The sequence below is a fragment of the Halteromyces radiatus genome, assembly GCF_025201355.1.
Source record: "Halteromyces radiatus strain CBS 162.75 chromosome Unknown BX664scaffold_2, whole genome shotgun sequence".
Lineage (NCBI taxonomy): Eukaryota > Fungi > Mucoromycota > Mucoromycetes > Mucorales > Cunninghamellaceae > Halteromyces > Halteromyces radiatus.
Window position 1 is genome coordinate 1,852,586 of NW_026251688.1, and position 26,117 is coordinate 1,878,702.

Genomic DNA, 26,117 nt, shown 5'->3' on the forward strand with positions numbered 1-26,117 from the left:
GGGAATAGTTACAAAAAAAAAAGAAAAGAAAAAAAATAAGATTTTGGCTGAAAAGATATTTGCAGCCCCCTCTTCATTGCAATTCATCCTAAAAACAGATTGGGTCGGCGTTTACATTGTGGCAAATCAGAGAACCATAGAAATTTGACCCAAAGGAACAATCCCACAATCCAAAAAATGCGAAGGAAACCTTTTCATCCACCGCGCCTCTTTCTTTTTTTTTTTTTTTTTTTTTTTTGTTGTTGTTTTTTAATTTTTTTCTTTTATTACATTGAAATATTATTACATTCTAATTAGCATGCCAGATGTTACTTCACGAAAAGAAGGGGAAACTTCAGTAAGTGTTGACTCTTAAAAAAAAAAAAGATTATAATGAAACCTTTTTTCTTTTTATTAGAACGCACAACAACCATCTAAATCTGTTACAGCCAATGAACCTCCTCAAGTAACACGACAGAAATATGACGAAACTAAAATGGAATTACAAGCTTTACTTAATCGTAAAAAACAAGTAGATACTAATCTAGTAAGTTTTTATATTAAAAGAGAAAAACAAAAAGGAATCTCATTTGTTTATTTATATTTTAGATCAACTTGGAACATTCTATCTATTTATTTGAAGGATCATATCTTGAAGATACACAACAAAATGGAAATATAATAAGAGGATTTGACGGATATTTATCAAGCAGGCCTGATAAAAGAAAACAAAAATTCACAGAGCTTGATCGACTTTTTTCTTTATCTTCTTCAACATATCAAAAAGTAAAATAATTCATCCTATTTGCGATTTATTTATTTACATTTTATTTTTATAATTTAATTAGGCATTAGCTCAAAAAGAAGATCAAGATTCTAGTCAAGATGATCGAAACTCTAATACACTTTCAGGAAGAAAAGATAAGAAAAGGAAACTGAAAATGACTGGTGGTGGTGATATGATACGAAAGAAGAAACGAGCAGGATCAGTTTTAGCTACCGATGATGATGATTAGTTTTTGTACATATAAAATAATAAACTGAATGACTGATTTTGAATTTGATCAAATACATAAAAAAAAAACTCCCCCATTGAATATCCCCAATTTTTCTTTTCTTTTCTTATTTCTTTAATGTTTCCAACCTTAGTACGTCGCTCTTCTACTCTTGTACATAAAGTACTTAACGTAAGTGTACTCCTATCAAATTATTAAGGAAACTCATTATATATTCTTTTCTTTTCTTTTTTTTTTTTTATTTTATTGATTCAATATAGAGTTTCCAGACAACAGGTGGATACGATAAACATGTCCTTCCAGGGGTAAAGAATCTCCCGAACCTACATAGTAGACTTGAATATACTAATAAGTTTTCTTTTTTTTAAAAAAAAAAAAAAAGCTTCGTATTGTTAATGCTGAAGAAGGTCGAGTACGTGCAGAATTTAAGGTGGAAAAACATCACTTAGTAAGTCCTGAATAAATAATATTATAAAATGTCAGTCTTTACAAACTCATTCATCCTACCTTTTTTTTTTTTAATAAGAACCGTTTACATTCAGTTCATGGTGGTTTACTAGCAACAGTTGTAAGTTGAGAAATTTGAAAAAAGATATTCTTAAATAAAAAAAAAGAAAAGTTAATATAGGATATTCTTTTAGGTTGATATTGGTGGATCATTGGCCTTAGCTTCCAAGGGATTATTCGCTACGGGTGTTAGTACAGATATCAACATTAGTTATATCTCAGGTGCCAAAGAAGGAGAAATGATTACAGTAGTAATGAATCAGGATTATAAAATACATATATATATATAAAGCTCACAATCTATTATGATGATGATTATATAGGATGCTATTTGTGATAAACTTGGAAAAACTCTTGCTTATACTTCTATAGAACTTTCTTCTAATGGTCGAAAAGGTAAAACATATATATAATAGAAAGGAATTATTTTAAATCTGGTTGGTTTTATGAAATAGTTGCTCAAGGAAGGCATACTAAATTTGTAGCCAAAGCTTATCAACATCCAGAAAACGAAATTAGAAATAAGTAGAAGATATCTTATTGTTGTTATTTGTATTAATAGTAGACAGTGTATTGTATATGAAATAAAAAGAGTTCATCTTATTCAAAGGATTGAAACATAGTATCATATATTTATGAGATATGAATTCTATATACTATTTTATGACACATAATGATTGGATGATTGATTTGATTTAATAGAATAATCATCATTATTTGATAGTTTCAATGTAACAATATAAAAGACACTTTTTTATTTTCTCCTTTCTTTCTTCTACAAATATATATATATATATATATATCTTATTTACTTCTTTTTGGCTGCTTCCTTGTTGGTATCTTCTTCCTTCCGTTCATCTGGTCACACCCGACAGAATATTGATTCTTGTTTCCCCTTTTTCCTTGTCGTTCTTGGTCTTGTCGTGTCTCTGGTTGTCTGTCTTTTGCATCTTCTGTCTGTCTTTCTTGTTGTTTGGATCTTTTTTTTCTTTTTTGGTAAGTGCACATATACAAATAATATTTAGTTGATCATCACACTAACCATTTTTTCCATTTCTTCTTTTCAACCACCGAAATGGGGGATGCGAAGGGCGTTACTTATTTTCTGTCGACGGCTAAATTGGCGGCTTCGGGAAATTTTTATCCGAAATCTTTTTAAGGGTGACCCTTCCTTGTTTTTTTTCTTGCACTCTTTTTCTTCTCTTTTCGTTTCTTTCTTTTTTTTTTTTTTGTATTGATTTTAGTGTTAGTATATCATTTTAGTAGTCTTTAGTAGTTAAACTTTTATTTAATAAAGACTTTACTTTTATTGAAATCACTTCATTACATGTCAATGCAATTGATTCCATCTTCGAATGTACCTTTTTTTTTTATATGTGAATGCGTTCCTTTTTATTTTACTTTTTTTTTTATAGATAAGAGAAACGATACGATTCCAATATTCTTCACTTCGATATAAGTTTTTACTGTAGATTAGTTACTACGACAAACCAATGACTTCGTCACCAAACCACACTACTTGTGAAATAAATAGTGATACTCCTTTTTTTAAAAACGTTTTTTTCTTCTATTCTTTGTTTTTCTTTATATTTTCCTTTTCTTTACTACAGTGATACCTACGTAAATAACAACATGTGCCGTATCAGCGTATTTTGTACCTGTAATATAAGCGTATAATAAAAAATAAAAAGGATGCATTCATACACATAATACATCGTGTAGATGGAAATGACCCCACTTATATGTAATAAAAAAAAAAAAAACTTTATTGAATAAAAAAAATGTGTAAAGTAACGACTATACTGATGTATACAATAAAACCATAAAAAAAGAAAACATAAAGGTACGCGTATTAAAAATAATGAAAAAAAAGAGTCTTCACCATTTTGATCCAATTTATTCAATTCCTGGTCAGGCATAAACATTCATGCAGGAGTCCATCAGCTAAACAGTATGGTCCACTGGTGAATGCCAGTATCATTGTAAAAGCTCATTCATTATCTAAATATAAAAAAGATAAAATGCATACTTTGATTTTTTTTTCAAATCGAGTAACATACCATCGCCTGATTGAATGATTGAATAATAAAAAAGTTTGCTATACAGCATTTTATTGAAATAATATACTAATCATGAGTAAAATAATATACATATATAAGATAAAATAAAACGAAGTGCTCTTCCAACCTGTGGGTGCATTTCAAGAAATTGTATTCGATTGTCGTTGTTGTTGATAGTCGTAGATGCAGGCAGAGAAGAGAATGTAGTAAGACCAGCAGGAATTCAAATAAGACGTATAACCATTGTTGGAAGTGCCTTGATGCAGAAACTACCCTTGGCATTGATCCTTTTTGCTAATCACATTTTCACAAACTTCAGTAAACTGTGGGTAATATCAGCTTCGACGCCATCGGCTTTGTCCTCTACAATGCGTTCCAACTTGATTCAATAACAATCATTTGACCCATAGAATTCCTCTATATCATATTGACAACAACTAGCAATCATAACTTCAGGTAAGATACAGATTATTTGTATAAAAAAGTATCCTATAATAAAAAAAATACATCAGATCACCATCAGCTTGAAAATAATACTTCTTACAAGGTTTGTTCCAAAAAAAAAAAAAAAAAGAATCCTGCCATAATAATACACTTTGCTTGCATATTGGGTGCATCCTTGAGAGTTTGTTCCATTTCTGGTTCACATCCTGATATCTTGATTGTTGATGAAGAGGACGGCAAGAAAGTAGTCATTTCAATATTAGTTGCAATCTCTTAAAGGAAAAAGAAGAAAACCAAACGTTTTGATAAATGTTGAATATAAATTGAGTTAACGTACTCACGTCGTTTTCGAAGTTCAACCAGAGGTGTTTTTGCACATTTAGTATTGCTTTTATATAGAGTCAATTCGTACTACAAACGCATCACGTTGGTCCAATAGTATATTCAATCAGTTGATCTTGATCTGTACCCATTTAAACGTTCTCTATGCATATAAATGTGTACAGTAAATTAGAAAAAAAAAAAAAAAACAGGCAGAGTCCATAGAAAAGTCGAGATAACTTACCAAACAAAAGGGTTGCTTCACTACCATCAATAACAAAACGACCAAAAGACACCAACCTTCTATTATCCAATAGCAGATAATATACAATTAAAATATAATGGAAACAACAAAAAAAAAAAAAAAAAAAAAGAAAAAGAAAAGAAAAGAGAAGATACGAGCATTTGAGCCTTTTTCGCGGAGTTGAATTTCCTTGATCGCATAGAATAATCATTATTTGATAGCTTCAATGGGATTGGAGGAAAAAAACAATATAAAAGACTTTTTTTTTTTATTTTCTCCTTTCTTTTGTTTTTCTTTCTTCTACAAAACACAAAAAAAAAAAAAATTCAAAATCAAAAAATCAAAAAAAAAAATTATTTGCTTCTTTTTGGCTGCTTCCTTGTTGGTGACTTCTTCTTTCCGTTCGCCTGGTTAACGCAACAGAACACTCTCATTTTTGTTTGTGATTCTTGTTTCTCCGTTTTCCTTGCTGTTCGTGTCCTCGTTGTGCCTCTGGTTGTCTGTCCTTGCTGTCTGTCTTTCTTTCTTGCTGTCTGGATCTCTCTTTTTTTTTTTTTTTATTATTATTATTATTATTATTATTATTATTATTATTATTATTACAATTATGATATTTACACTATCCTTTTGCGTCGCGCACATCCTGGATGGGTTGATGCGTGGCGACCGTGCCTCAGAGCCGGAGGGTCTTCTTGTTTTTTTTTTTTGGTAAGTGCATGTACACAAATAATGTTTAGTTGATCATAACACTAACCATTTTTCCATTTCTTCTTTTCAACCACCGAAATGGGGTGAAAATACCGTCGATAGAAAATAAGTAGGCCCGGAATGCGAAATACAAGCGACGTTTTATTTTATTTTTTTTTTCTTTTTTTTTTCTTTCATCTCTTTCATTGTGATTCTCATTTATTAATAAACTCTCTTCTTGTATTCTTCATCTTTTTATTTCTGTTGTATTCTATTTTGCTTGTTCTAAAATGAACAGTATCAACAGCATCTCGCAACAAATCCTTTCAAAGTTACCTCTTTACCGTTTAAAAGGTATAAAATATACTCTATTTTTCTCGATGGACTAAATTACACTTATATAAATATTATTCAAATAGATCTTATCAAGGCTGTCCGTGCTTGTAAAACTGCCGCTGAAGAACGGGCTGTCATCCAAAAAGAAAGTGCCAATATTCGAACAGCTTTTAAGAATGAAAACAACGACACTCGGCATGCTAATGTAGCCAAATTGTTATATATCCATATGCTTGGTTATCCCGCTCATTTTGGTCAAATGGAATGTTTGAAATTAGTGGCAAGTCCAAAATATGCTGATAAACGTTTAGGATATCTTGGTATCATGCTTTTGATTGATGAAAAGACCGAAGTATTGACCTTGGTGACCAATAGTTTGAAAAAGTAAGTCAAATGGATAATCAAATGCGCGTATGAAATTAACCAACCTATTTTTTTTTTTTAATTTTATTTTTATAGTGATTTAAATCATAATAATATGTATATTGTGGGCCTAGCTCTATGTACTCTTGGCAATATCTCTTCTTCCGAAATGGCTCGTGATTTGTGTGCAGAAGTGGAAAAGTTACTCGGTAGTTCCAATACATATATTCGAAAAAAGGTAATATCAATAGATTTACATATATGGGATTGTTAATCAAAGTTGCTATTTGATAGGCTGCTCTTTGTGCTTTACGTATCATTCGTCGTGTTCCCGAACTTTATGAAAATTTTATGGCTCGATCCAAATCTCTCTTGAATGATCGCAGTCATGGTGTTTTAATCACTGGTATTACTTTGGTAACTGAAATGTGTCAACAATACCCCGAAAACATTGAAGTTTTTAGAAAAGTAAGTATAAAATGGATGATGAAAACAAAAATGTTTAAACATTTGGATCTTTTTTTTTTTAGGCTGTTCCTCTTTTGGTTCGTCATTTGAAAAATCTAGCCAGTGCTGGATTTTCTCCTGAACATGATGTTACTGGTGTCACTGATCCCTTCTTGCAGGTCAAGATTCTTCGTCTTTTACGTATTCTCGCCCAAAATGATCAAGAAGCATCTGAAGCCATGAATGACATTCTTGCTCAAGTCGCTACCAATACTGAAAGTACTAAGAATGTAGGCAATTCTATTCTATATGAAACAGTTTTAGCCATTATGGATATTCAAAGTGAAGCTGGATTACGTGTATTAGCTGTCAACATTCTAGGAAAATTCTTAAGCAATAGGGACAATAACATTAGGTAAAGAAAAAAAAATGTTTTTTTTTTTCGTCTCAATCTGATTATACCACTTATTTTATAGATACGTTGCTTTGGAAACGTTGAACAAAACTGTGGGTATCGAAACTCAAGCTGTGCAACGACATCGAAATATTATCTTGGATTGTCTTCGTGATGGTGATATCTCTATTCGTCGTCGTGCCTTGGAACTTAGTTTTGCCCTAATCAATGAAGGAAACGTGCGGGTATTAACTAGAGAATTATTAGCCTTTTTAGAAGTGGCAGATACAGAATTCAAGCAGAGTATGACAACAAAGATCTCTCTAGCAGCGGATAGATTTGCTCCCAACAAACGATGGCACATTGATACTATGTTACGCATGTTGAAATTGGCTGGAAATCATGTACGCGAAGAAGTACTTGCTGGATTCATCCGTTTAGTGGCCCAAACAACCGATATGCAACAATATACTGTACAAAAACTATTTGCTGCATTGAAACGCGATATTTCTCAGGTAAGGGAAAAAAAAAAAAAGGATTTTAAGATATAGTATGAATGACCCACTTTTTTTTAATACTAATTTATAAATAGGAAGGGCTTGTTTTGGCTGGTGTTTGGGTGATAGGCGAATATGGTGATGTCTTGATTGATGGTGGTATATTTGAAGATGAAGATACTCCAATGGAGGTATGTTAATTGATAATATATATATATACGAAAAAAAAAAGTAATGTTATTCCTTCTCATTATCTTTTTTAATATATTATTAGGTATCTGATACTGCAGTAGTTGGTTTGTTGGAATCGATTCTTATGGGTCCTTATGCTAATCAACTCACCCGTGAATATGTCTTGACTGCATTGATGAAATTATCCTCTCGATTATCAGATGGTATGGTTCAAGAAAAGATCAAGGAAATTCTCAACAAACATACTGTAAGCATGGAAGTAGAAATTCAACAACGTGCTGTGGAATACACCAATCTCTTCTCATTTGATACCATCCGTCCAGCTGTACTTGAACGCATGCCTGTTCCTGAAGGTCATACAATTATTGAATCTGGAAGCAATGGTCCAAATAGTCCTGGTAAAGAAAGAAAGAAAGAAAAAGGAAAGACATTTCTGGTTGATTTATTTATTTATTGTTTTCAATTCATTCATTTCTTGTTTAGTCTCGGGTCGTGCATCATCAAAGACTGGACCTAGCGATCAAGATGTAAGTATAATCAAAATTAAAAAAGAAAAGGGTACTGATTTATGTTCATTTTTTATTTTTATTTTATTTTATTTTTTGCTATGTTAGCTTTTATTGGACTTGATGGGTGTTGGTACTGCTTCTAGTGGTGGCGTTTTGGAAGAATCCGAAGGAATCCCTCAAAGTCCTGTAGCATCGAATATGTCAACAACAACTACAACCCCTAAACAAAACATCGATATTTTGGCCGATCTCTTTGGATCTAGTGGATCAACATCAAGCTCACCTTCTCAACCGCAACCAACAACAACATCGACTAGTTATGGTGGCAATTCTTTGATGGATTTACTTGGAGGTGATCAACCTACAACGATAACGACAACGACAAACGGAAGTGGATTGGATTCTTTAGCTGGATTATCTTCAAGTTTGGATACAATGAGTTCACCTTCAATGACTACATCTTCAGTACCACAACAACAACAACAACAAAACATACCAGGATATGAAGCTTATAATAAAAACGGTCTTCTTATCCATTTGGTACCATCTCGTGATCGAAAGAATCCTGCCATTATCAATATCCAGGTCTTATACAACAATAATGGAAGTCAAGGTACAATTACTGGACTTCAATTCCAAGCTGCTGTACCGAAAAGTCAACGTTTACAAATGGCGGCTGCTAGTAGTACAACTGTAACACCCTCTAACATGGAAAAGCAAATGATGCGCATCAACAACCCACAACAGGTAAGATTTATATATACATACATATATATATATATATATATGTGAATTATATATTTGATTATTGATCATGTTTGCTTTCTCTATCACTAGACTGCTGTCAAGTTACGACTACGTGTCTCCTATGTATTATCAAGTACTGGACAAAAGGTGGATGATATGGCTGAATATGGACCTTTCCCAGATGGTGCATTTTGAAACAACTGACATCCAGCTACTATTACTTACTATTAGTTGCTTTTTATGCTTGTTCTGTTATCCCGTATCCTTTTTTCTTTTTACTTTGAATTTATATATACAATTTTTTTTTTTTTTTTTTTTTGGTTAAAAGACACACGCATGCACACAAACACATATAGTTTAGTTTATTTACAAAAAAAAAAAGGAAAACATTTTTATAATAAAGGAATGATGCCACAGCAATAGATAAAGATGACGATATGATGATGATAATAATAATAAAATGAATGATATAAGAAGGATACAATAAAAACAATGGGAGTATGATGGTAAGAATTTTTTTATTGTCAGAAAAGTGAGATGTATGTACAAAAAAACAAAAAAAAAAAAAAAGTAAAGAGTATCTATCGATATGTTTTGTCTAATTAGTAAACCAGATATATCCATATAAAAAAAAACTTAGAATCCCTTGTTGGCCAACCATTGTTTGAGTTCATTGACATAAAGACCTTTGATGATGATATGGTTGTTGGTAGGATTGATCTTGACATGACTTTTGGGTGCATCGGGGAACAAGCTTGTCAAATCTGCTTTCAAGGCTTCCACATCTCCTTCAATACGTCGAATAATGGTCAATTGTTGGGTGCCGCCATTCTTGATATCAGAATACACAGGAAGACTATGATTGGAGGTCCGGGAGACAATATATGGAGTATCCTTCACAGAAGAGAAATAACGTTTACTAATAGGTTGAAGCAAAGATCGAAACATCTATTAACAAACAAATATAAATAAAAAGGAAAAGTAACGTTAATATGGCATGTTCTTTTATTTTAGATCTCTTGGAAAGAAAGAAAGAAAAGAAAAAAAAAAGAGTTAATAATCAATATTTCTATTATTACATTTGAAGTAAGAGATTGTAGAAAAAGACGAATGAAAAAAAAAAAAAAAAGAAAAAATTCTAAAGCGAGAGAATAAAAAAAAGAAAAAAATGGGATTGAGACTGCTGGCAAGGGGCGTTAAGTGGGTGGGAGAATGATTCACTGTCCGATCAGAGAGGTGTACATTTTATTCCAAAAAAGGATGGTCATATCATGAAAAGAAGAAAACATGAAACGAAAGAAAGAAAAAATGGGTAGATTATCCAATAAAGAAGGAGAAGCCATGGAAGAAGTGGATGGAGATAATTGGACTGGATCAGCTACACTGAACTGAATATTTTTAAAATAGGCAAAAGTATCATGAGGAGTGGCGTATTGAGTGGATGATCCACCAAAAAAGGTACTGAACATCAAACTAGAGATGGCAAAGGCATTGTTTGTTCGATAACGTAAATTGGTTAATTCCACTACTATTTGATCATCCTGCCATACTTGAAGTACACCATTACTTTCACTGGGTGGATCATTGACTTTTGTGAAGATCTCAAACTTGGTCCATTTACCTCGAGGATAAGTGATCCGTCCACGTGATACGCTAATACCATATTGTTTATTGCATATCACTTCTTCTGTTTGCTTACATAGTGTTTCTGAGGTAGGTACATACATATACACCTCTCCCAATCCTAATCAATATAAAAATAACAATAAAATTGAGACACCGGTTTCTTTCTCTTTTTTCCTTTTTTTTTTTTTTTTTTTTTTTTTTTTTTTTTACCATTCTCTCTCCACATGAGTCTTACTGAAAAACACGTGTCACCATTGGCTTGATGACCACCTGAACATCCTCTACTTGGTATACCTAAGGCAAGTATATATATATATCGATAAAGATCATTCAAATAAAAAAAAAAAAAAAAAAAAAAAAAAAACTTTCAATATTAATGACTTACCTCCATAGATACCTGGCCATTTACCACCCAACATCCAATCAAAGTTAGGATCTACCGCCATATCATATCGTACCATAGCTTGTGCATAGGATTGATTCCCAAAAGGTCGACTGAAGAATACGGTGCCTCCTTGTACATTATCCTGGGTGTTTCCTTTAGGTGAATAAGAACCTTGACCGTACAATACGCGCATGACAGTATCTAGTTTCTCTGAAGTGGTATTGGATTGGGGATATGGATCGGCAACAAAAGAAATATCAGAACTACCATATATATCGCTCTCACTTGTACGCCACTGTTGATGGACAAAATCTTCATTGGCATGATTTCCTTCTGGTAGTTGTTCTTGATTTTGTAGATACGGTGGCATTGGTGCTGACCATACTTGAACGAATCCTTGACGATAATCTTTAGTATTAGCTAGAATAGATTGAATTAGGATAATAAAAATGAAACTTATGATCAAAATATTGTTGTTATGTGTCATCATGATTTAGTGTTTATAGGATGATGGTAGAAATTATCAGATAGTGAATAATCAAGGGCAGTGAGAGAAAAGATGGGATATAGAGAGACTTATATCTATATTAAAGATCATATATCTTTCCGACTTTTTTTTTGAATGAGGAATGCGATGAAATTTGATAGTTTCTTTATTAATATATTTGTCATTAACGTTTATTGTCGATAGTAATATATATATATATAATAATGATAATAATGAAAAAGAGGGAAAGAGCGAAATCATTGATATATCATATAAAAAGATATCAAAAGATGACAGTTAAAAAAAAAAAAAAAAAAAAAAAAAAAAAAAAAGGAGAGTCAAAAAGATAGGGTAGGGGATAAAGTTTTTTTCCAAATAGGATCATCCAAAGTTATTCAAGATCGGCTTGGGACTGGTAAGCTGGTTGTTTTTCAAACATGAGGTTACCATCACCTTCTTTTTCCTTTTGAACATCATCATGATCTGCTTCTTCTACTTGCACGTCATCTTCGTCCATAAATTCCAAATCATCATCGTCACCCAATTCCATGTTGCTATTGTCGTTATCATCTTGATGATCAGGTTTCATGAATGATGATGATAATGTTTGATAGTGTAGATGATCAGAGGTTGATGGTAGAGATGATGATGATAAAGTTGATGTAGATGATGATGGTGATGATGGTGTTGATACTGATTTCTTTTCGTGATGATGTTGCTGAGGATCAATAGGAATGGTATTATCATCCTCATCATCATCGTTATTATTATTTTCTACTTCTTCCTCCCCTTGCGTCGGCGGTTGACGTTGTTGTTGGTGATGATGATGTTGTTGTTGATGTAATAGTTTTTTGAGCATTTTCTCAGCCATCATCTTACTTCGTAACTTATCACAGGTGGATTTCAATTGTTGATTTTCCATTTTGACTTGTTCCAACTGCCGAAGGAGAACATCATTTTCTTTTGTCAAAGAATGAATCATTGATCTCATATCGTGATGCTGTTGATTTTTCTTTGCTCTGTATTTTGCTGATGCTGTTTTGTTACGTTGACGTCGTTCTTGAAGGGACAGAGGACCAGTACTATTGGAAGGGGATGATGATGACGAAGGGGAAGTGATCATCATGGTATCGCTGTGTATAGTATTGTTATTGGTTTCATCATCACCATCGCTACTGCTACTGCTACTTCCTCCACTGCTTCCTGTACTACTAATACTACTGCCACTCATATCACTGTTGCCATTACGCGAAGATCGTGCAAGGGGAGATGGAGATCTTGCTGTTGTATATGGAGATGGACTGTTCACAAAACTTGTAGAAGGTGAAGAAGAACAAGAAGAGAGTAATGAACCATAGTGATGATCACAGCCTGCTTGTTGGGATTTTGTTGATAGATCCCCCATAGAATGAGAAGAAGAAGAAGAAGATGATGATGATGATAAAGGATGAAGTAAAAGAGTATCACCATTTGTACTGGAACAATGAACAAACGGAGTAGAATTATTATCATCATGACGGCGTGTATAATATTGATGTGATAATTGGGAATGATGATTCTGATGATGTTGTTGTTTTTGTTGTTGATGATGATGATGATCAAGATGAGAGATATAAGAAGGTGATGACAGAATAGGAGAAGTTGAAGTAGTGACAGAAGAAGGCACATTCAGAGGTGATGTGATGGATGATATGGCCATTGGTTTTTGCTGATTGAATGACGCTGTTGTTGTCATATTGTGAAAAAAAAAAAAAAGAAATAAAGAAGAAAAATAAGAAGGAAGAAAATGAACAATTTTATATAGAGTTTATTTTCATGCAAAAAAAAAAAAAAAAAGGAACCAGGTTCTAATTGAGTTTTTGGCGTGAGATTGTGAACCGAGGAGAAAGAAAGAAAAAGTTTGGAAGAGAACCAAGTTGATGAAAATAATGGGGAGCAAAAAAAAAAAAAAAAAAAGATCATCCATAGGAAAGGAGAAAAAGTCAAAAACAAAACTCAATTACCGAGGTTCGATTATTAGTATAAATATAATCATAGTTTATTATCTAATATCCATATAAATGATAATTGTAGTAATAGTAATATTAATGATGATGATCCATGATAACTTAATATATAATGTAATAAACTAAATAATTTCATGATGACACCCTAATAGTGGACCGAAGTTTGGGGATTTCAATCATCAAAGTATTCACTAACCCTAGATTTGGATGATGTCGAGGTACTGCCTTTCTTTGCTGTCTACGTCGAAAAGAAGCTGGTACTACAGATGATCTTGCTGCTGCTCTTTTTCTTGTTGATTGTGAAATATATAAATGAGGTGGTACTGGTGGTGGTGGTGATGTTTGATTATTAAATCCATTATTTACTTGTTTTGCAATTTGATTCAATTCCATCGAGAGTGACATGATCTAAAAAAAAAATAATAATAATAATAATAAAAGATATATATACATATAGTAAACATCATATAATCTAACTTACATCTGCTCCCATCATATCACCAGCACCCATATGGCCCGTATGCTTAAAGTTGGTTGGCTTCCCAATTATACTTTTGGTAACTTTTTTATACTTTGGTGGTTTATTGGATCTTTTATTTACCGAATTATTGCCTACGTAATGATATTTGCGATGATTTTTCTTTTTCTTCTTTTCCTTGATTTCCTTGGTAATGGATTGAGTTTTTGGTCGTGATAGTATCGGTGATGATGATGAAACTTCAATCTTTGTTGACTCTGATGGTGCTGTAGAATGAGACATGAATGGTTTAAATTGGATTTGTTGTTTAGCTTTGGATAAAGTTGTTCCCATTATAAAAAAGAAAAAAAAAAGTATACTTGTAGTATATATATAAGATGTTTGTTTTGTTCTAAAGAAAGAAAAAAAAGAAAAAGAAAAGAAAAGAGAAAGAAATGATTTGTTTTTTTTTTCTTGTCCTCTTTTAATATAAAGGATATGTTTTTCTTTCCTTTTTTGAAATGGGCATAAACAATTGTTTAGTTTCAAAGTTTTAGCCAATCAAACTTCTTTGGTTCCTTGATTGCTCGTTTTCACTCAGTCTTTCAATTTTTTTTTTTTTTTTTTTTTGCTCTTTTTTTTTTTTTTTTTTTTGGTTGCTTGTCATGTTTAGTCTTAACAATCGATTTATATCGAAAAGACGACCTCTCATCTTGATATGTATCTCTTTATTACTTCTTTTTCATCTTTGGAATGTGACTTACGATGTCAAAGATCAACAAAATATAACCAACAACAATCCACCGAAACAATACAAAGCACCTGATCGTTCTCATCCGGGTCCTGACTTGGAACATTTGATTATAGAACATGATACCAAGGAGAAACAACATAACAATACACAATACTTATTTCAATCTCGTTTACCTCATATTCAATTCGACTTTGAACCTGAATCTCAAGATTATATCACTTTACGACAGCAACGCCAATCTGATATTAAGAAAGCTTTTTTACATGGATGGAATGGTTATAGTAAGTCAAATAGAAAGAAACCTAAAATAGTATATATTCATTTTTTTTTAAAAAAAAAAAATAAAAATATGCTATGGGTCATGATGAATTGAAACCACTCACCAACAGAACAAATAATCCGTTCGGTCATTGGGGTGCTACTTTGGTTGACTCACTTAGTACGATGGCTATCATGCAATTGGACAGAGAACTAGAAGATGCTCTTCCAGAGGTAGAGAAAATTACTTTTGAATTGGAAGGAAGTATCATTGTTTTTGAAGCTATTATTCGTTATATGGGTGGTTTACTTAGTGCTTATGAACTCTCAGGACAAAAACACAAAGTTTTGATACAAAAGGCTGAACAACTTGGAAATATGTTATCTCCTTCCTTTGATACACCTACTGGACTTTTTCCTCATCAATGGAATCCTTCAAAGTAAAATTAAAAAAAAAAAAAAGAATTGTTTAATCTACTACTTACCTTTATATATATATATATATATATATATATATATATATATTTATAGTCATGATTCTCCTGATAAAGGTGTTTTGGTTGCTGATCTTAGTATGCATTTGGAATTATTCACATTATCATATCATACCAAGGATTGGTCATTCGCTAAGAAGGTACAAAAAAAAAGAATAAATCTTTATATGTAATATTTAATTATTTTTGTTTTGATTTATCATCATATAGGCACAAGCGATTACTAACTTTATGGAAAAAATGGATAAAGATCATGGATTACATATAACTGGTTTATATCCAACTGGAATCAATATATATACTGGTCATTTCACTGATCCTGTTTGTCGATTAGGTGCCATGGGGGATAGTTGGTTTGAATATTTACTGAAACAACATTTATTAGTGGATGGATCAATGCCACAATATAGTCGAATGTGTAAGTTATGAAAATAAAAATAAAATGAACACGTTAATATGAATATTATATAAATAGATTTGGAATCCTTGGATGCAATGAAGAAAAACGTATTTTCTCAGTTACCTGGTCATGAAATGATTTTCGTACCACCTTTTGATACCTTGTCTAAAACAAAACATATTACAATGGATCATTTAGTAAGTTGAAAACATGGATTAGGATTTTTTTTTCCCTTCTTCTAACCGTCAACAATGTATAGTCATGCTTTGTACCCGGAATGCTTGCCCTTGGTTCCAAAACATTCAATCAACCTGAAGACTTGGTCATTGCAAAAGGAACTCTAGAAGCCTGTATGCATTTGTATCGCACATCAAATACTGGATTGGGTGCAGAAATGTGGTCGTTCACTGGCGCAGAACCATATAATCGTGTAACTTATCAACACACCATCGACCAACTGGAAAAATCAAAATTATCATCAGAGAAACAATCAGCAAAACAAAATGATCCTCTCTATCAATTACCTCCTCGACCTTCAAGATTAGATCAAGTCCATGTGATAGATGGCAAATATCACTTACGACCAGGTAAATACAAGAAATCTAAGATGATTTTTGTTTGTGAATATCAAACTTTACTAACCTATTTCGTTCTATACATATATATAGAAACGTTGGAAAGTCTGTTTGTTCTTTATCGTATTACCGGTGATCAAAAATACCAGGTAATTGGACGGAAACTGAATAGTTAGCCAACATACCTTGGATAATATGGATACAAATAGAGGCGCTAAGAACAAATTATTCACCTTCCCACCCTTTTCTTTTCTTTTTTTTTTTCTTTTTATATAGGAATATGGATGGGAAATCTTTCAAGCGATTGAAAAATACTGTAAAACATCTAGTGGATATGCTGCTGTACAGAACGTGGATAGAGACATGTCTGATGATCAAGTAGAATACAATCAAATGGACTCGATGGAAAGGTATTCATAATTACAATTATTGCTTTTTTTTCTTTTTTTTTTTTTTTAACCATATACCTTCTTTTTTTTTTTTTTGGTAAAGTTTCTTGTTTGCCGAAACATTCAAATATCTATATCTATTATTTAGTCCAACGGATGTGATATCTCTTGATCAATACGTATTCAATACTGAAGGACATCCTATTCGCCGTAGACATTGGAAACGACAAAATTGATTAGACTCTCCTGGTTCTAGTAAATATATTTATTTTATTTGTTTATTTTTATTTGTTTGCCATTTCCTTGTAGACGTACCAACTTCCAAAGATAATAAAGTTTATTCTTGATTCCCTCCCTTTTTTTTTCTTTTCTTTTTTTGTGTGCCACTGACTTTAGCCAGCATTCATCATCATCCATCGTCACATATCATCCTATCGTTGTACAGTATCATCTATTCATCTGTCATCACTACCCAAATCATTATCAAAAGAAAAAAAAAGAACTCCACAAAGTTTCGATAGTCAAGTACCAATGAATCATTTCCTTTTTTGGGCGCTTACCAAGAAATCCGTAACTCATGTCTTTCTGATCTTTCATCTTTTGATCAAAGTAATCAAAAAACATTTTTTTTTTTTTTGTTCTATTCAGTTAGAACTGATTGTTTATTACTGTTAGGATGAAAACATCCTTTGAATAAGCTGGCTATGAATTAGTTTTGTTTTTTTTTTTTGTTTTTTTTTTTTTTGTTTTTTTTTTTTTTTTTTTTTTTTTTTTCGCTGTTGTTTTTTTTAATCTTACTATCTGTCAAAATCTTGACATTTGACCAAGTCTTACACTTTGACCAAGATCTTCTTTTTTTTATAATTTAGGTCTCATCTGAACCACTTCTCTTACACAGTTTCATCCGTTATTACCTTTCTATCACATTTACCAGTTTCATCCATTTTATTTTCTCATTATTTCTCACGATGATTAATTATAATCATCTAAAAATGATCTTTAGTTTTTGTATATAAATACATCCAGTAGTTTATATAATTTTCTTTCTTTGTCAAAGTTTTATTATATCAAATTCAATAAAAGATTGTATAATCATCTTGACCAATCTTAAGAAAACAAACATCTTAAGTTTTATATTTATTATTTTATTATCAAGCAATCATCCTACTTATATTTATATTCAAGTTATTATTATTTTATTTGATCATCGTCAAGAGTGATCATTTTACAAGACATCTATATCTATATTTGGAATCAAGTTACAAATCATCATATATTACATTTTTTTTTTTATAAAAGAACTGGTGCTCGCTACATATCAATCATCATAGACATCGTTATAGTACTAATATCATCTATCAATTTTATATTTTCAATCATCACCCTAGTTACAAAAAAAAAAACCATAACGGATGATCATCATCAAATAACAAAAACTACCAGATCATTCCCATTAATTAAATCTGTCGATACAAAGACCGTTTCTTATATAGAATTACAAAAATAGAAAAGGATCAAGTTGATCTTTTGTTCTTTTTAGTTCAGTCCATTTCGAACTTGAAAAATAGTTTCTACAATATAAATAGAATTAAATCAAAAACAAAATAAAAACAATCATTCTACTGTTGAGCGAAAAAAATAAAAAAATAAAATAAAATATCTTCTTTCTTACTCCCCCAAATTATATTCTTCATGATTATATCTTATTCCTTCAATGATTCTATCATCCCTACTTAACTGTATTTTGTGGATTATTCATTCTGATTGGCTCAACCCCCTTTTTTTTGAAGTTAGACTAAGAACTTTTTTTGTTTTTTTACCTACTTTATTTGTCTCTTTTATTTTATCTGCTTTCCTATACATATGCTTGCATAATCAAGTACTGATGCTCACTATAAACCTTCTAAACAATCAATCATCCCATTTACTTTTATTATATTGGACCTAACAACAAAAAATTTACCCAACACAATCAATCATCCTGTTAGAAAAAAAAAAGATTAATTTTCTTCATTTTATTTCCTTATACATTAACAAATGGCTAACATTAAAACTAAGACCCAACTATTTGCTCTGGATGAGTACACAGTATTGGATGCACATATTGGATGTTGCGCATAGTCATTTCACCAAACCATATGATGAATTCACAAAAGCGACCTACGAAGAAGAAAGAAAGAAATATTTACAATGGTTGTTAGATGACCACATGCCTCGACATATAATGTTTACTTTCATCAACAAAGTAAAGAAAATGGATACTTGGATTTGATGGGGACCATCTTTATTGGGGCGAAGGGATGTCAAGAAGGAAAAAAAAAAAAAAAAAAAAAAAAAAAAAAAAAAAAAAAAAAAAAATTTAAACTCATATATCTTATCCCCATATATCTAATCATTATTCTCTTTTTTATCCATATAATTTTTTCCTTTACAGTGCTTTTTATATAAAAGAACTGGTGTTCACTACACGGTCAATCATCATCAATATCATCATATTGATAATATCATCTATTTTTTTTAAATCAATCATCCACCCAATAACAAAAAAAAAATCCTTAACACTCTTGTCCCATTATACATAAATATTTTAGTATAAATAGCCCAAGTTTTCCTTTTGTTTTTTCTTTTTCTTTAGTTAATCATCAATATATATTTTTTTTTAAAATAAATCTTTACTTTCTATCCCTACTTGATTGTATTGTGGATTATCACTTTTGATTGGCTCACTTTGTTCTATATTAAAAGTCAGAACAATTTTACTCTACTTTTACTTTCCAAATTTGGAACAAGACTTTATTTTTCTCTACTTTACTTTTCTTTTTTTTTTATTTCTTTTCCTATACGTGTGCTTGCGTAATCAAGTACTGGTGCTCACTAAACAACTTATTCTCTTTCAATCATCCGAACTACTTTTTCAATTTTGAACCTATAAACCAAAAAATCACCCAACACATAAATCAAAAATAAAATAAAAACCATCATTCTACCCAGTAAAAACTGAATCCTCCAAACGATACATGCGGCGCTCAAAATAGATGAAGTTTAGCAAAAAATGGATGTCCCAAGGGTGGTTCGAACACCCGGCCTTCAGAACTTCAGTCTGACGCTCTCCCAACTGAGCTATTGAGACTAATACGTGTGTGGAAACCGATCACTCCATTATAAAGCCTATCATAATTTCAGCCAATCAGCATCGAGTATCTTAATCCCAGACCTTTGTTTCGCCACAGGTGCCCCCTTTTTTCAGGGTTTATCGTGTTTCGCTTTTGGAGACTTTTTTTTTCTCTTATTTTTATTTTCTCCTTATCTTTTCTTTTGTTTTCTATTGACTTTTAGCATATTAATTAGTTTTAGTAGTTATATCATTATTCAATAAATTTTTTTATTTTTATCCCATTTTACTTTATTACATGTATTCTGGTTACTTGTGATGCACCTTTTTTTTTATTTTTATTTTTAAATGCATTCTTTTTATTTTTATTTTTATAAGTTAATACGAATGCAATACATTTCATTCTTATTTCAATAAAGTCATATCTATTATCATTCATCATTCCCAAGTCAATTTCTCCAGAGGCAACTATTATTATCGTCATCATATTATCACAATCCTCACAAAGTCAATCCACAATAAAAGCTAGTAGTGATGTACATATATATATATATATTTGATTTTTGAGAAGTAATGAATATTTATTGTATATAAAAGAGAATACATTGAATAAAGTGTAATAAAATCAAACACATCAACCAGTGAGTAAAAAAAAAAAAAAAAATAGAACATATAATAAAAATAAAATAAAACTAACTACAAGAATATACTAGATATAAATATATATAAGTAAAAAGTTACATTTGCATTTCAAAATCATTCCAACCCGATCCTAATAAAGTGTTCGAATCCAACATAAAAGCATTACTGACTAGTTCGGGTGTCCTTATTGATAGTGATGCATGATTGACAGCGTGAAATGAGGTTGATGAAAATAAATGTTGATGTGGGTTTTGATCATAACGTTCATTTGAATATCCGGTAGAGAAGCTATGAGGAATCCAATGATGATTTTGTATGTCGGATCCAACTCCATAAGTATGATATGGTTGCTTTTGTTGTAGATCATGTAATTCTTGATAATTGCCTTGTGATTCATTTTCGGATAAAACAGGAGTTGATTCTGTATGTATAGTTGTATCTATCAATCAAATAAATATGTTTTTATAAATAATTTTACTAACATTATCTTTTGCTTTTTTTTTTTTTTTTTACCTTGAGAAACATTTGCTATACAGTAAGATTGGCTTGGATTGGTATTGGGAGATATGAAGGTAGTATTTGTTGGATGATGATTGTTTGAATGGGAAGCTGGAAAATAGTCACCAGTAGACATCTTTTGTTCCTGTTGTTGTTGTTGTCGAGATGTATATAGATTTTGTTGTATTTTATATGATTGGAATAATAAGTTATCAGTTGATTGTTGGTAATTTGAAGAAGGATCTATTAATTGAGTTTGATTGATAGGAATTGAGTTATAGATTGCTGAGTAGGATGGCTTTTCTGGTTTTGATTCTGAAGTATGATTGGAGTTAGAGGAAGAAAAAGAGTTCACAGAGGATGGTGTTGAAATGCCATTACTACTATTACTATATCTTCGTGATTGTCGATTGTTGGATAGTTGCATATAATTTGAAGGTTTTCTTTGTTTTTGCTTTGTTGCTTTATCTAATGTTGAAATCTTTGTTGATTTGTTCTTCACTATAATATAATAATAATATTTATAAAATTTTTTTTATTATTATTATTACTATTTTTTTTTTTTGTTTTTTTTTTTTGTTTTTTTTTTTACCAGTAGAGTCATCATCAGGAAAAAAAGGGATTCTAAAGTTTTGTCCACGAAGTAGGTCAGCAGATATTTCAATCAAATTTAATTCTGGTATATCTGAAGGAGTTTTGAATTTGTTTGCGAGAACATCTTCTTTGCTGTAATAACTAACGAGATGTTGTTGTACACCATTAACAACGATTGACATTGATTTCTTGATAAGTCCATTAGGTTTAAAACGATAACTATTCCGTAAGGACCCAACCAAAGCTCTTTCACGTTGTCGTTTTGATAATAATGTAAGTCCAGAAGTAATAAGTTGATTATCTTCTTGTTCATCGTCTTCAATACTTTTACGGTCGTCCAGTTCTCGATATATCAAAAAGTTACCAAGTATTCTAGAAGGACTCCAAACAAGTCCATCAGTCCAACGTTTTATACCTAAATAATAATAATAATAATATATGAGTGAGTTTGATATCAAAAGAGAAAAAGAAAAAAAAAAGATATATATTACCACTTTCATTTTCATCAAAACAAAAGACTGCACCACTTTTTACTAATTGTCGTTCTTGTTCTTGTAACCTTCGTCTTACTCTTGGTAAACTACCTTGTCTACAAGCTTCTAATAATATCAAAGAATCACGAGTTGTTTCAACATAACCAAAAAAAGTTTCTACAACAGGCATGAATATATATATATGTAAAAAGAAGTGTAGAAAAAAAAAAAAAGACAGAAAGAGAGAAAGAAATAAAGGGAAAAAAGAAAAAAAAAAGGCGGAGAAGATTAAAAGCCCAAATTTGGTAAACCTAATGGGAAAAACCATGTCATTCCGTCATAGGTTCAAACTGGGGATTTTTTCTTTTTTGCTTCAATCAATTATAATACATATAACAATCATCATCTAAACCTCACATGGCTATTTCCTTGCACGTGATCGTTATGATCTCATAACCCAAAAAAAAAAGGAGAAGGAAAAAAAAAAGATCGTTTCGACTTTTATTAAAAAAAAAAAAAGATTTTACATGTTATCCTCACAATGATAAAAAAAAAAAAAAAAGATTGCCTTTATAACTGTTCTCACTCGTTTCAAAATCCTTTTTCTTTTTTCTGTTATTGTTCTTTTTGTCCTCGTGATCTCTTTTCAACAAGTTTCTAGCTTGATCAAAACTGAAAAAGGAAAAGAAAAGTACCAGTCCGGAGAAAGTCCGATTTCACCACAATTTTTTTTTTGTTCACTTTTTTTTTTTTTTTTAAATCTATATATATTTCTTTTCTAGAAAAATGGCCTGTACACATATTAACACCACTAGATTTTCTCCTCCTTCAATTTATACTCGTGTTCATAAAGAAGAATGTACACAATGCTTTGATTCTCAAGTAATAATTATAATTATAATAAAAGAAAAGAATATTCACTTTTTTTTTTAATATTATAAATAGGACTTGGCTGAAGGAATTGACGTATGTCTTACGTGTTTTAATGGTGGTTGTATTTCTACAGAACGTCAACATGCAAAACTTCATTATAACAAAACTGACCATCCATTAGCTGTAAATATTCGACGCGTCATCAAATCCAAAAGGGTAAATCATACTGCGGAATAATACAACATGTTGTCTAATTTCTTTTTTTTCTTTTTTTTTTTTAAATGTATACATATATATATATATATATATATATAAGGATGAAGGAACGCCACCTCCACAGAAAATGAGCAAGTTAGCCATTGTACCTGAGGATACTGAACCTTCTTATGATTACATTACAAAAGTACGCTGTTATGCATGTAATGGCATGGAAACAACAAAAGACACTAATACTGAGGTAATATATGACAATTTGATCTTATTTTATTGAATTTAACATTTTTTTTTCTTCTTCTTTTATTGTCCTTATAACTAGATATCTTCTATTGTTGATGCTATACTATTGGCAACGTCTTCAGCACGTCAATCAGATGTTAAAGCATGGGAAGAAGATATCACTGCATGTGAACATACTCTCTGTCTTACGCAAGAAGAACCTCGAAGATTGGAACAACAATCTCTGGCTCATTGTACAAAATGTGAACTTAATGAAAACCTCTGGTTATGTCTGACTTGTGGTAATCTGGCTTGTGGTCGAAAACATTATGATGGCTCTGGTGGAAATAATCATGCTGTTCAGCATTTTACTGAAACCGGTCATTCAATTGCTTGTAAACTTGGTACAATTACTCCTGAAGGCACTGCTGGTAAGAAAAATGAACATTTACATATATACATATATCTATATATACCTTTTATTCTTTTTTTTTTTAATTTATGATTATTTTATTATTATATAGATATTTATTGTTATACTTGTGATGATGCAAAACTGGATAATGATCTCTCTACACATCTCGCCAATTGGGGAATCAACGTCCTACATCAATCCAAAACAGAAAAAAGCATGACCGAATTGGTAATACAAAATAATGAAAAATAACAAAAACAGATGAATAAATAGATTAAACGTGATGTTTTTATTTTGATAATAGCAATTAGAACAAAATCTCAAATTTGATTTTAGTATGACAACTGAAGATGGAAAACAGTTAGAACCGAAGTTTGGACCCGGGTATACTGGTATTAAAAACCTTGGGAACAGGTAAATCAAATTGAATAACTATTATTGAAATGAATCATTGACCATCCATCTTTATTTATAGTTGTTATATTGCTTCCATTTTGCAAGCTGTATATGATATTCCAAATTTCCAGACTCGTTATGGACAACAACTAGCTGATCATGCACTATCATGTTCAATTGAAGATCCTGCTAATTGTTGGTACTGTCAACTTTTCAAGATTGCTGATGGACTTTTATCCGGACGTTATTCTCAACCTCATCCATCATCCGATAATAACGATGTGCCTACTCAAGATGGTATTTCTCCTGGAATGTTCAAATCACTAGTTGGAAAAGGACACGAAGAATTCTCTACCATGCGACAACAAGATGCCTACGAATTTCTCCAGTTCTTTTGCAAGACTATTTCTCAAAAGGAACATTCGAACAAAGGACAAGATCCTACAAAGGTGTTTGACTTCAATTTAGAACATCGATTACAATGTGGGAAATGTCACAAGGTGCGGTATCAAACCAATGAAAACAGTAGTATATCGATCAATATTCCAGCACGCAAGATAGGTGAATCCGATAACAACAAAGTTGAATATGAAGCCGTTGATTTTTATGAATGTATGGATCTTTACACTAAAAATGAAACTGTAGACGATTATCAATGTCCAAACTGCAAAGAAAAAACAGTGGCCCAAAAGTAAGGATGAGTGATCAAAAGGTATAATCCGAAACTCATTACATATTTTTTTTTTTAAAAAATCTTATGTTTTAGATCTGTCAAGTTCAAAACATTCCCACAAGTTTTGGTTATTCATGCACGAAGATTTGCTTTTGTGGACTGGGTACCTCAAAAACTAGGTAAAATAGATCATCTTTTTCGTTGTTGTTGTTATTATTATTGTTTCATATATATACATTGATTTACTAATCATATCCTTCTTATCTTTATATTGTAGACATCAGGATTAATTTCCCTGAAGGATTAATTAATCTTGACAAGTATTTAGCTCAAGGCAAACAAGATGATGAAGAACTTTTACCAGATGATGAAACAACAGGTAATAAAAGAAGAAAGGGTGATCAGCAACATTATTGTTATGGTTGACAGATTTAACATTATTATTATTATTTTTTTTTGAAGAACCTGAATTTGATGCTGCAGCTTTGGATCAATTGATGGCTATGGGCTTTGGTTTAAATCGATGTAAACGGGCTCTATTCAACACTGGCAACAATGGGGCTGAAATAGCTATGAATTGGTTATTTGAACATATGGAGGATCCTGGTAAAATGAATAACAATAATAATACTAAAAAAAAAAAAAAATACAAAATATTGCTTGAATACTGATGAATAGTTTCTTTTTTATAGATATTGATGATCCTTTGGAAACCAATACAAATCAATCTAGTGGTACACAAGAACCTTCTGCTGACCAAATCACAACATTATGCGAAATGGGCTTTGCTCCTGCCCAAGCCAAAAAAGCATTACGGGAAACGGTAATTAAAAATTGTACAATGATGAATGATGATCCTATATATTTATTTGTTATTGATACTTTATAGAATAATGAAACGGAACGAGCATTGGATTGGTTATTTAATCACCCTGATGATCAAGGCGAAGAACAAGATGAATTTCAAGGATCAAATGAGATTATGGCGGGTGATGATAGTCCTCCATTCAATTACATTATTAAATCATTCGTCTCTCATAAAGGAACATCCATTCATTGTGGACATTATGTTGCTCACGTTCTCAAAGATGGACAATGGACATTATTCAATGATAATAAGGTAGCATTATCTCCAAACCCTCCTATTGGTGAAGGATATCTTTACTTCTTCGATCGTAGAACTAGTTAGATAGTTACTTAGTAGTAGAAATAGTATTTTTTTTTTTTTTTTTTTTTTTAATTCTAATTTTCTTTCAATGAACTTGATCCTTTGACCAATAAAACATTAACCGGTATTTTAATTTTTTTTTTTTTTTTCACTCTTATCTGAAATTTTTGATCGTCGTCGATTTCCCCCCTTTTTCGTTCTTATTTTTATTTTCTTTTTGTCTTTGTTTTTTTTATCTTCCATTATTTATTTACTTTTGTCAAT

General features: G+C 31.2%; 12 protein-coding genes and 1 non-coding gene across 13 annotated transcripts; 5 read left to right on the forward strand and 8 right to left on the reverse strand.

Moving 5' to 3' along the window:
• The first annotated feature begins 219 nt into the window (after positions 1-219).
• BX664DRAFT_325020 (histone acetyltransferase subunit NuA4-domain-containing protein) lies at positions 220-1,062 on the forward strand. Its single transcript, XM_051543938.1, has 4 exons — positions 220-337; positions 398-526; positions 589-765; positions 828-1,062. Exons 1-4 carry the CDS (start codon positions 299-301, stop codon positions 993-995), a joined length of 513 nt encoding a protein of 170 aa, XP_051403080.1. The 5' UTR covers positions 220-298; the 3' UTR covers positions 996-1,062.
• Positions 1,063-1,107: 45 nt separating this feature from the next.
• BX664DRAFT_325024 (acyl-coenzyme A thioesterase-like protein 13) lies at positions 1,108-2,120 on the forward strand. The gene is made up of 7 exons (XM_051543939.1): positions 1,108-1,166; positions 1,256-1,300; positions 1,378-1,443; positions 1,522-1,563; positions 1,637-1,753; positions 1,826-1,898; positions 1,958-2,120. Exons 1-7 carry the CDS (start codon positions 1,113-1,115, stop codon positions 2,029-2,031), a joined length of 471 nt encoding a protein of 156 aa, XP_051403081.1. The 5' UTR covers positions 1,108-1,112; the 3' UTR covers positions 2,032-2,120.
• A 1,454-nt stretch (positions 2,121-3,574) lies between these two features.
• Positions 3,575-4,653, reverse strand: BX664DRAFT_356163 (uncharacterized protein). The gene is made up of 4 exons (XM_051547865.1): positions 4,572-4,653; positions 4,348-4,417; positions 4,156-4,278; positions 3,575-3,818 (listed from the first exon to the last, which is right to left on the reverse strand). The coding sequence occupies exons 1-4, from the start codon at positions 4,596-4,598 to the stop codon at positions 3,703-3,705; spliced, it is 336 nt and encodes a 111-aa protein (XP_051403082.1). The 5' UTR covers positions 4,599-4,653; the 3' UTR covers positions 3,575-3,702.
• A 1,170-nt stretch (positions 4,654-5,823) lies between these two features.
• BX664DRAFT_258833 (adaptin N terminal region-domain-containing protein) lies at positions 5,824-8,788 on the forward strand (the record flags this gene model as incomplete). Its single annotated transcript, XM_051540564.1, has 9 exons — positions 5,824-5,978; positions 6,054-6,195; positions 6,252-6,425; positions 6,488-6,819; positions 6,881-7,313; positions 7,391-7,486; positions 7,570-7,885; positions 7,971-8,014; positions 8,102-8,788. The coding sequence occupies 9 exons, from the start codon at positions 5,824-5,826 to the stop codon at positions 8,786-8,788; spliced, it is 2,379 nt and encodes a 792-aa protein (XP_051403083.1).
• Positions 8,789-9,124: 336 nt separating this feature from the next.
• BX664DRAFT_325034 (ribosomal protein L49/IMG2) lies at positions 9,125-9,867 on the reverse strand. The gene has a single exon (XM_051543940.1). It carries the CDS (start codon positions 9,689-9,691, stop codon positions 9,380-9,382), a length of 312 nt encoding a protein of 103 aa, XP_051403084.1. The 5' UTR covers positions 9,692-9,867; the 3' UTR covers positions 9,125-9,379.
• A 93-nt stretch (positions 9,868-9,960) lies between these two features.
• On the reverse strand, positions 9,961-11,124 carry BX664DRAFT_257187 (uncharacterized protein; the record flags this gene model as incomplete). Its single annotated transcript, XM_051540495.1, has 3 exons — positions 9,961-10,487; positions 10,580-10,663; positions 10,755-11,124. The coding sequence occupies 3 exons, from the start codon at positions 11,122-11,124 to the stop codon at positions 9,961-9,963; spliced, it is 981 nt and encodes a 326-aa protein (XP_051403085.1).
• A 979-nt stretch (positions 11,125-12,103) lies between these two features.
• BX664DRAFT_253031 (uncharacterized protein) lies at positions 12,104-12,313 on the reverse strand (the record flags this gene model as incomplete). The annotated part of the gene is made up of 1 exon (XM_051540304.1): positions 12,104-12,313. A coding segment is annotated over one exon (210 nt), but the record flags the coding sequence as incomplete, so codon positions are not given.
• A 964-nt stretch (positions 12,314-13,277) lies between these two features.
• BX664DRAFT_325038 (uncharacterized protein) lies at positions 13,278-14,151 on the reverse strand. The gene is made up of 2 exons (XM_051543941.1): positions 13,729-14,151; positions 13,278-13,655 (listed from the first exon to the last, which is right to left on the reverse strand). Exons 1-2 carry the CDS (start codon positions 14,056-14,058, stop codon positions 13,380-13,382), a joined length of 606 nt encoding a protein of 201 aa, XP_051403087.1. The 5' UTR covers positions 14,059-14,151; the 3' UTR covers positions 13,278-13,379.
• A 210-nt stretch (positions 14,152-14,361) lies between these two features.
• Positions 14,362-16,934, forward strand: BX664DRAFT_325040 (glycosyl hydrolase family 47-domain-containing protein). Its single transcript, XM_051543942.1, has 9 exons — positions 14,362-14,739; positions 14,802-15,156; positions 15,248-15,350; positions 15,421-15,628; positions 15,686-15,807; positions 15,870-16,197; positions 16,279-16,334; positions 16,462-16,595; positions 16,678-16,934. Exons 1-9 carry the CDS (start codon positions 14,370-14,372, stop codon positions 16,808-16,810), a joined length of 1,809 nt encoding a protein of 602 aa, XP_051403088.1. The 5' UTR covers positions 14,362-14,369; the 3' UTR covers positions 16,811-16,934.
• A 2,697-nt stretch (positions 16,935-19,631) lies between these two features.
• BX664DRAFT_t37 lies at positions 19,632-19,704 on the reverse strand. Its single transcript has one exon. It is a non-coding gene; the product is annotated as a tRNA-Phe (tRNA).
• A 645-nt stretch (positions 19,705-20,349) lies between these two features.
• BX664DRAFT_67859 (uncharacterized protein) lies at positions 20,350-21,351 on the reverse strand. The gene is made up of 2 exons (XM_051549691.1): positions 20,842-21,351; positions 20,350-20,767 (listed from the first exon to the last, which is right to left on the reverse strand). Exons 1-2 carry the CDS (start codon positions 21,251-21,253, stop codon positions 20,424-20,426), a joined length of 756 nt encoding a protein of 251 aa, XP_051403089.1. The 5' UTR covers positions 21,254-21,351; the 3' UTR covers positions 20,350-20,423.
• BX664DRAFT_364068 (Gti1/Pac2 family-domain-containing protein) lies at positions 21,291-22,083 on the reverse strand (the record flags this gene model as incomplete). Its single annotated transcript, XM_051548405.1, has 3 exons — positions 21,291-21,322; positions 21,419-21,835; positions 21,912-22,083. The coding sequence occupies 3 exons, from the start codon at positions 22,081-22,083 to the stop codon at positions 21,291-21,293; spliced, it is 621 nt and encodes a 206-aa protein (XP_051403090.1).
• A 558-nt stretch (positions 22,084-22,641) lies between these two features.
• Positions 22,642-25,892, forward strand: BX664DRAFT_292039 (uncharacterized protein). Its single transcript, XM_051541973.1, has 12 exons — positions 22,642-22,775; positions 22,839-22,982; positions 23,083-23,223; positions 23,302-23,632; positions 23,726-23,844; positions 23,921-24,030; positions 24,092-24,703; positions 24,779-24,864; positions 24,963-25,064; positions 25,148-25,291; positions 25,378-25,508; positions 25,575-25,892. Exons 1-12 carry the CDS (start codon positions 22,680-22,682, stop codon positions 25,872-25,874), a joined length of 2,316 nt encoding a protein of 771 aa, XP_051403091.1. The 5' UTR covers positions 22,642-22,679; the 3' UTR covers positions 25,875-25,892.
• Positions 25,893-26,117: the final 225 nt, after the last annotated feature.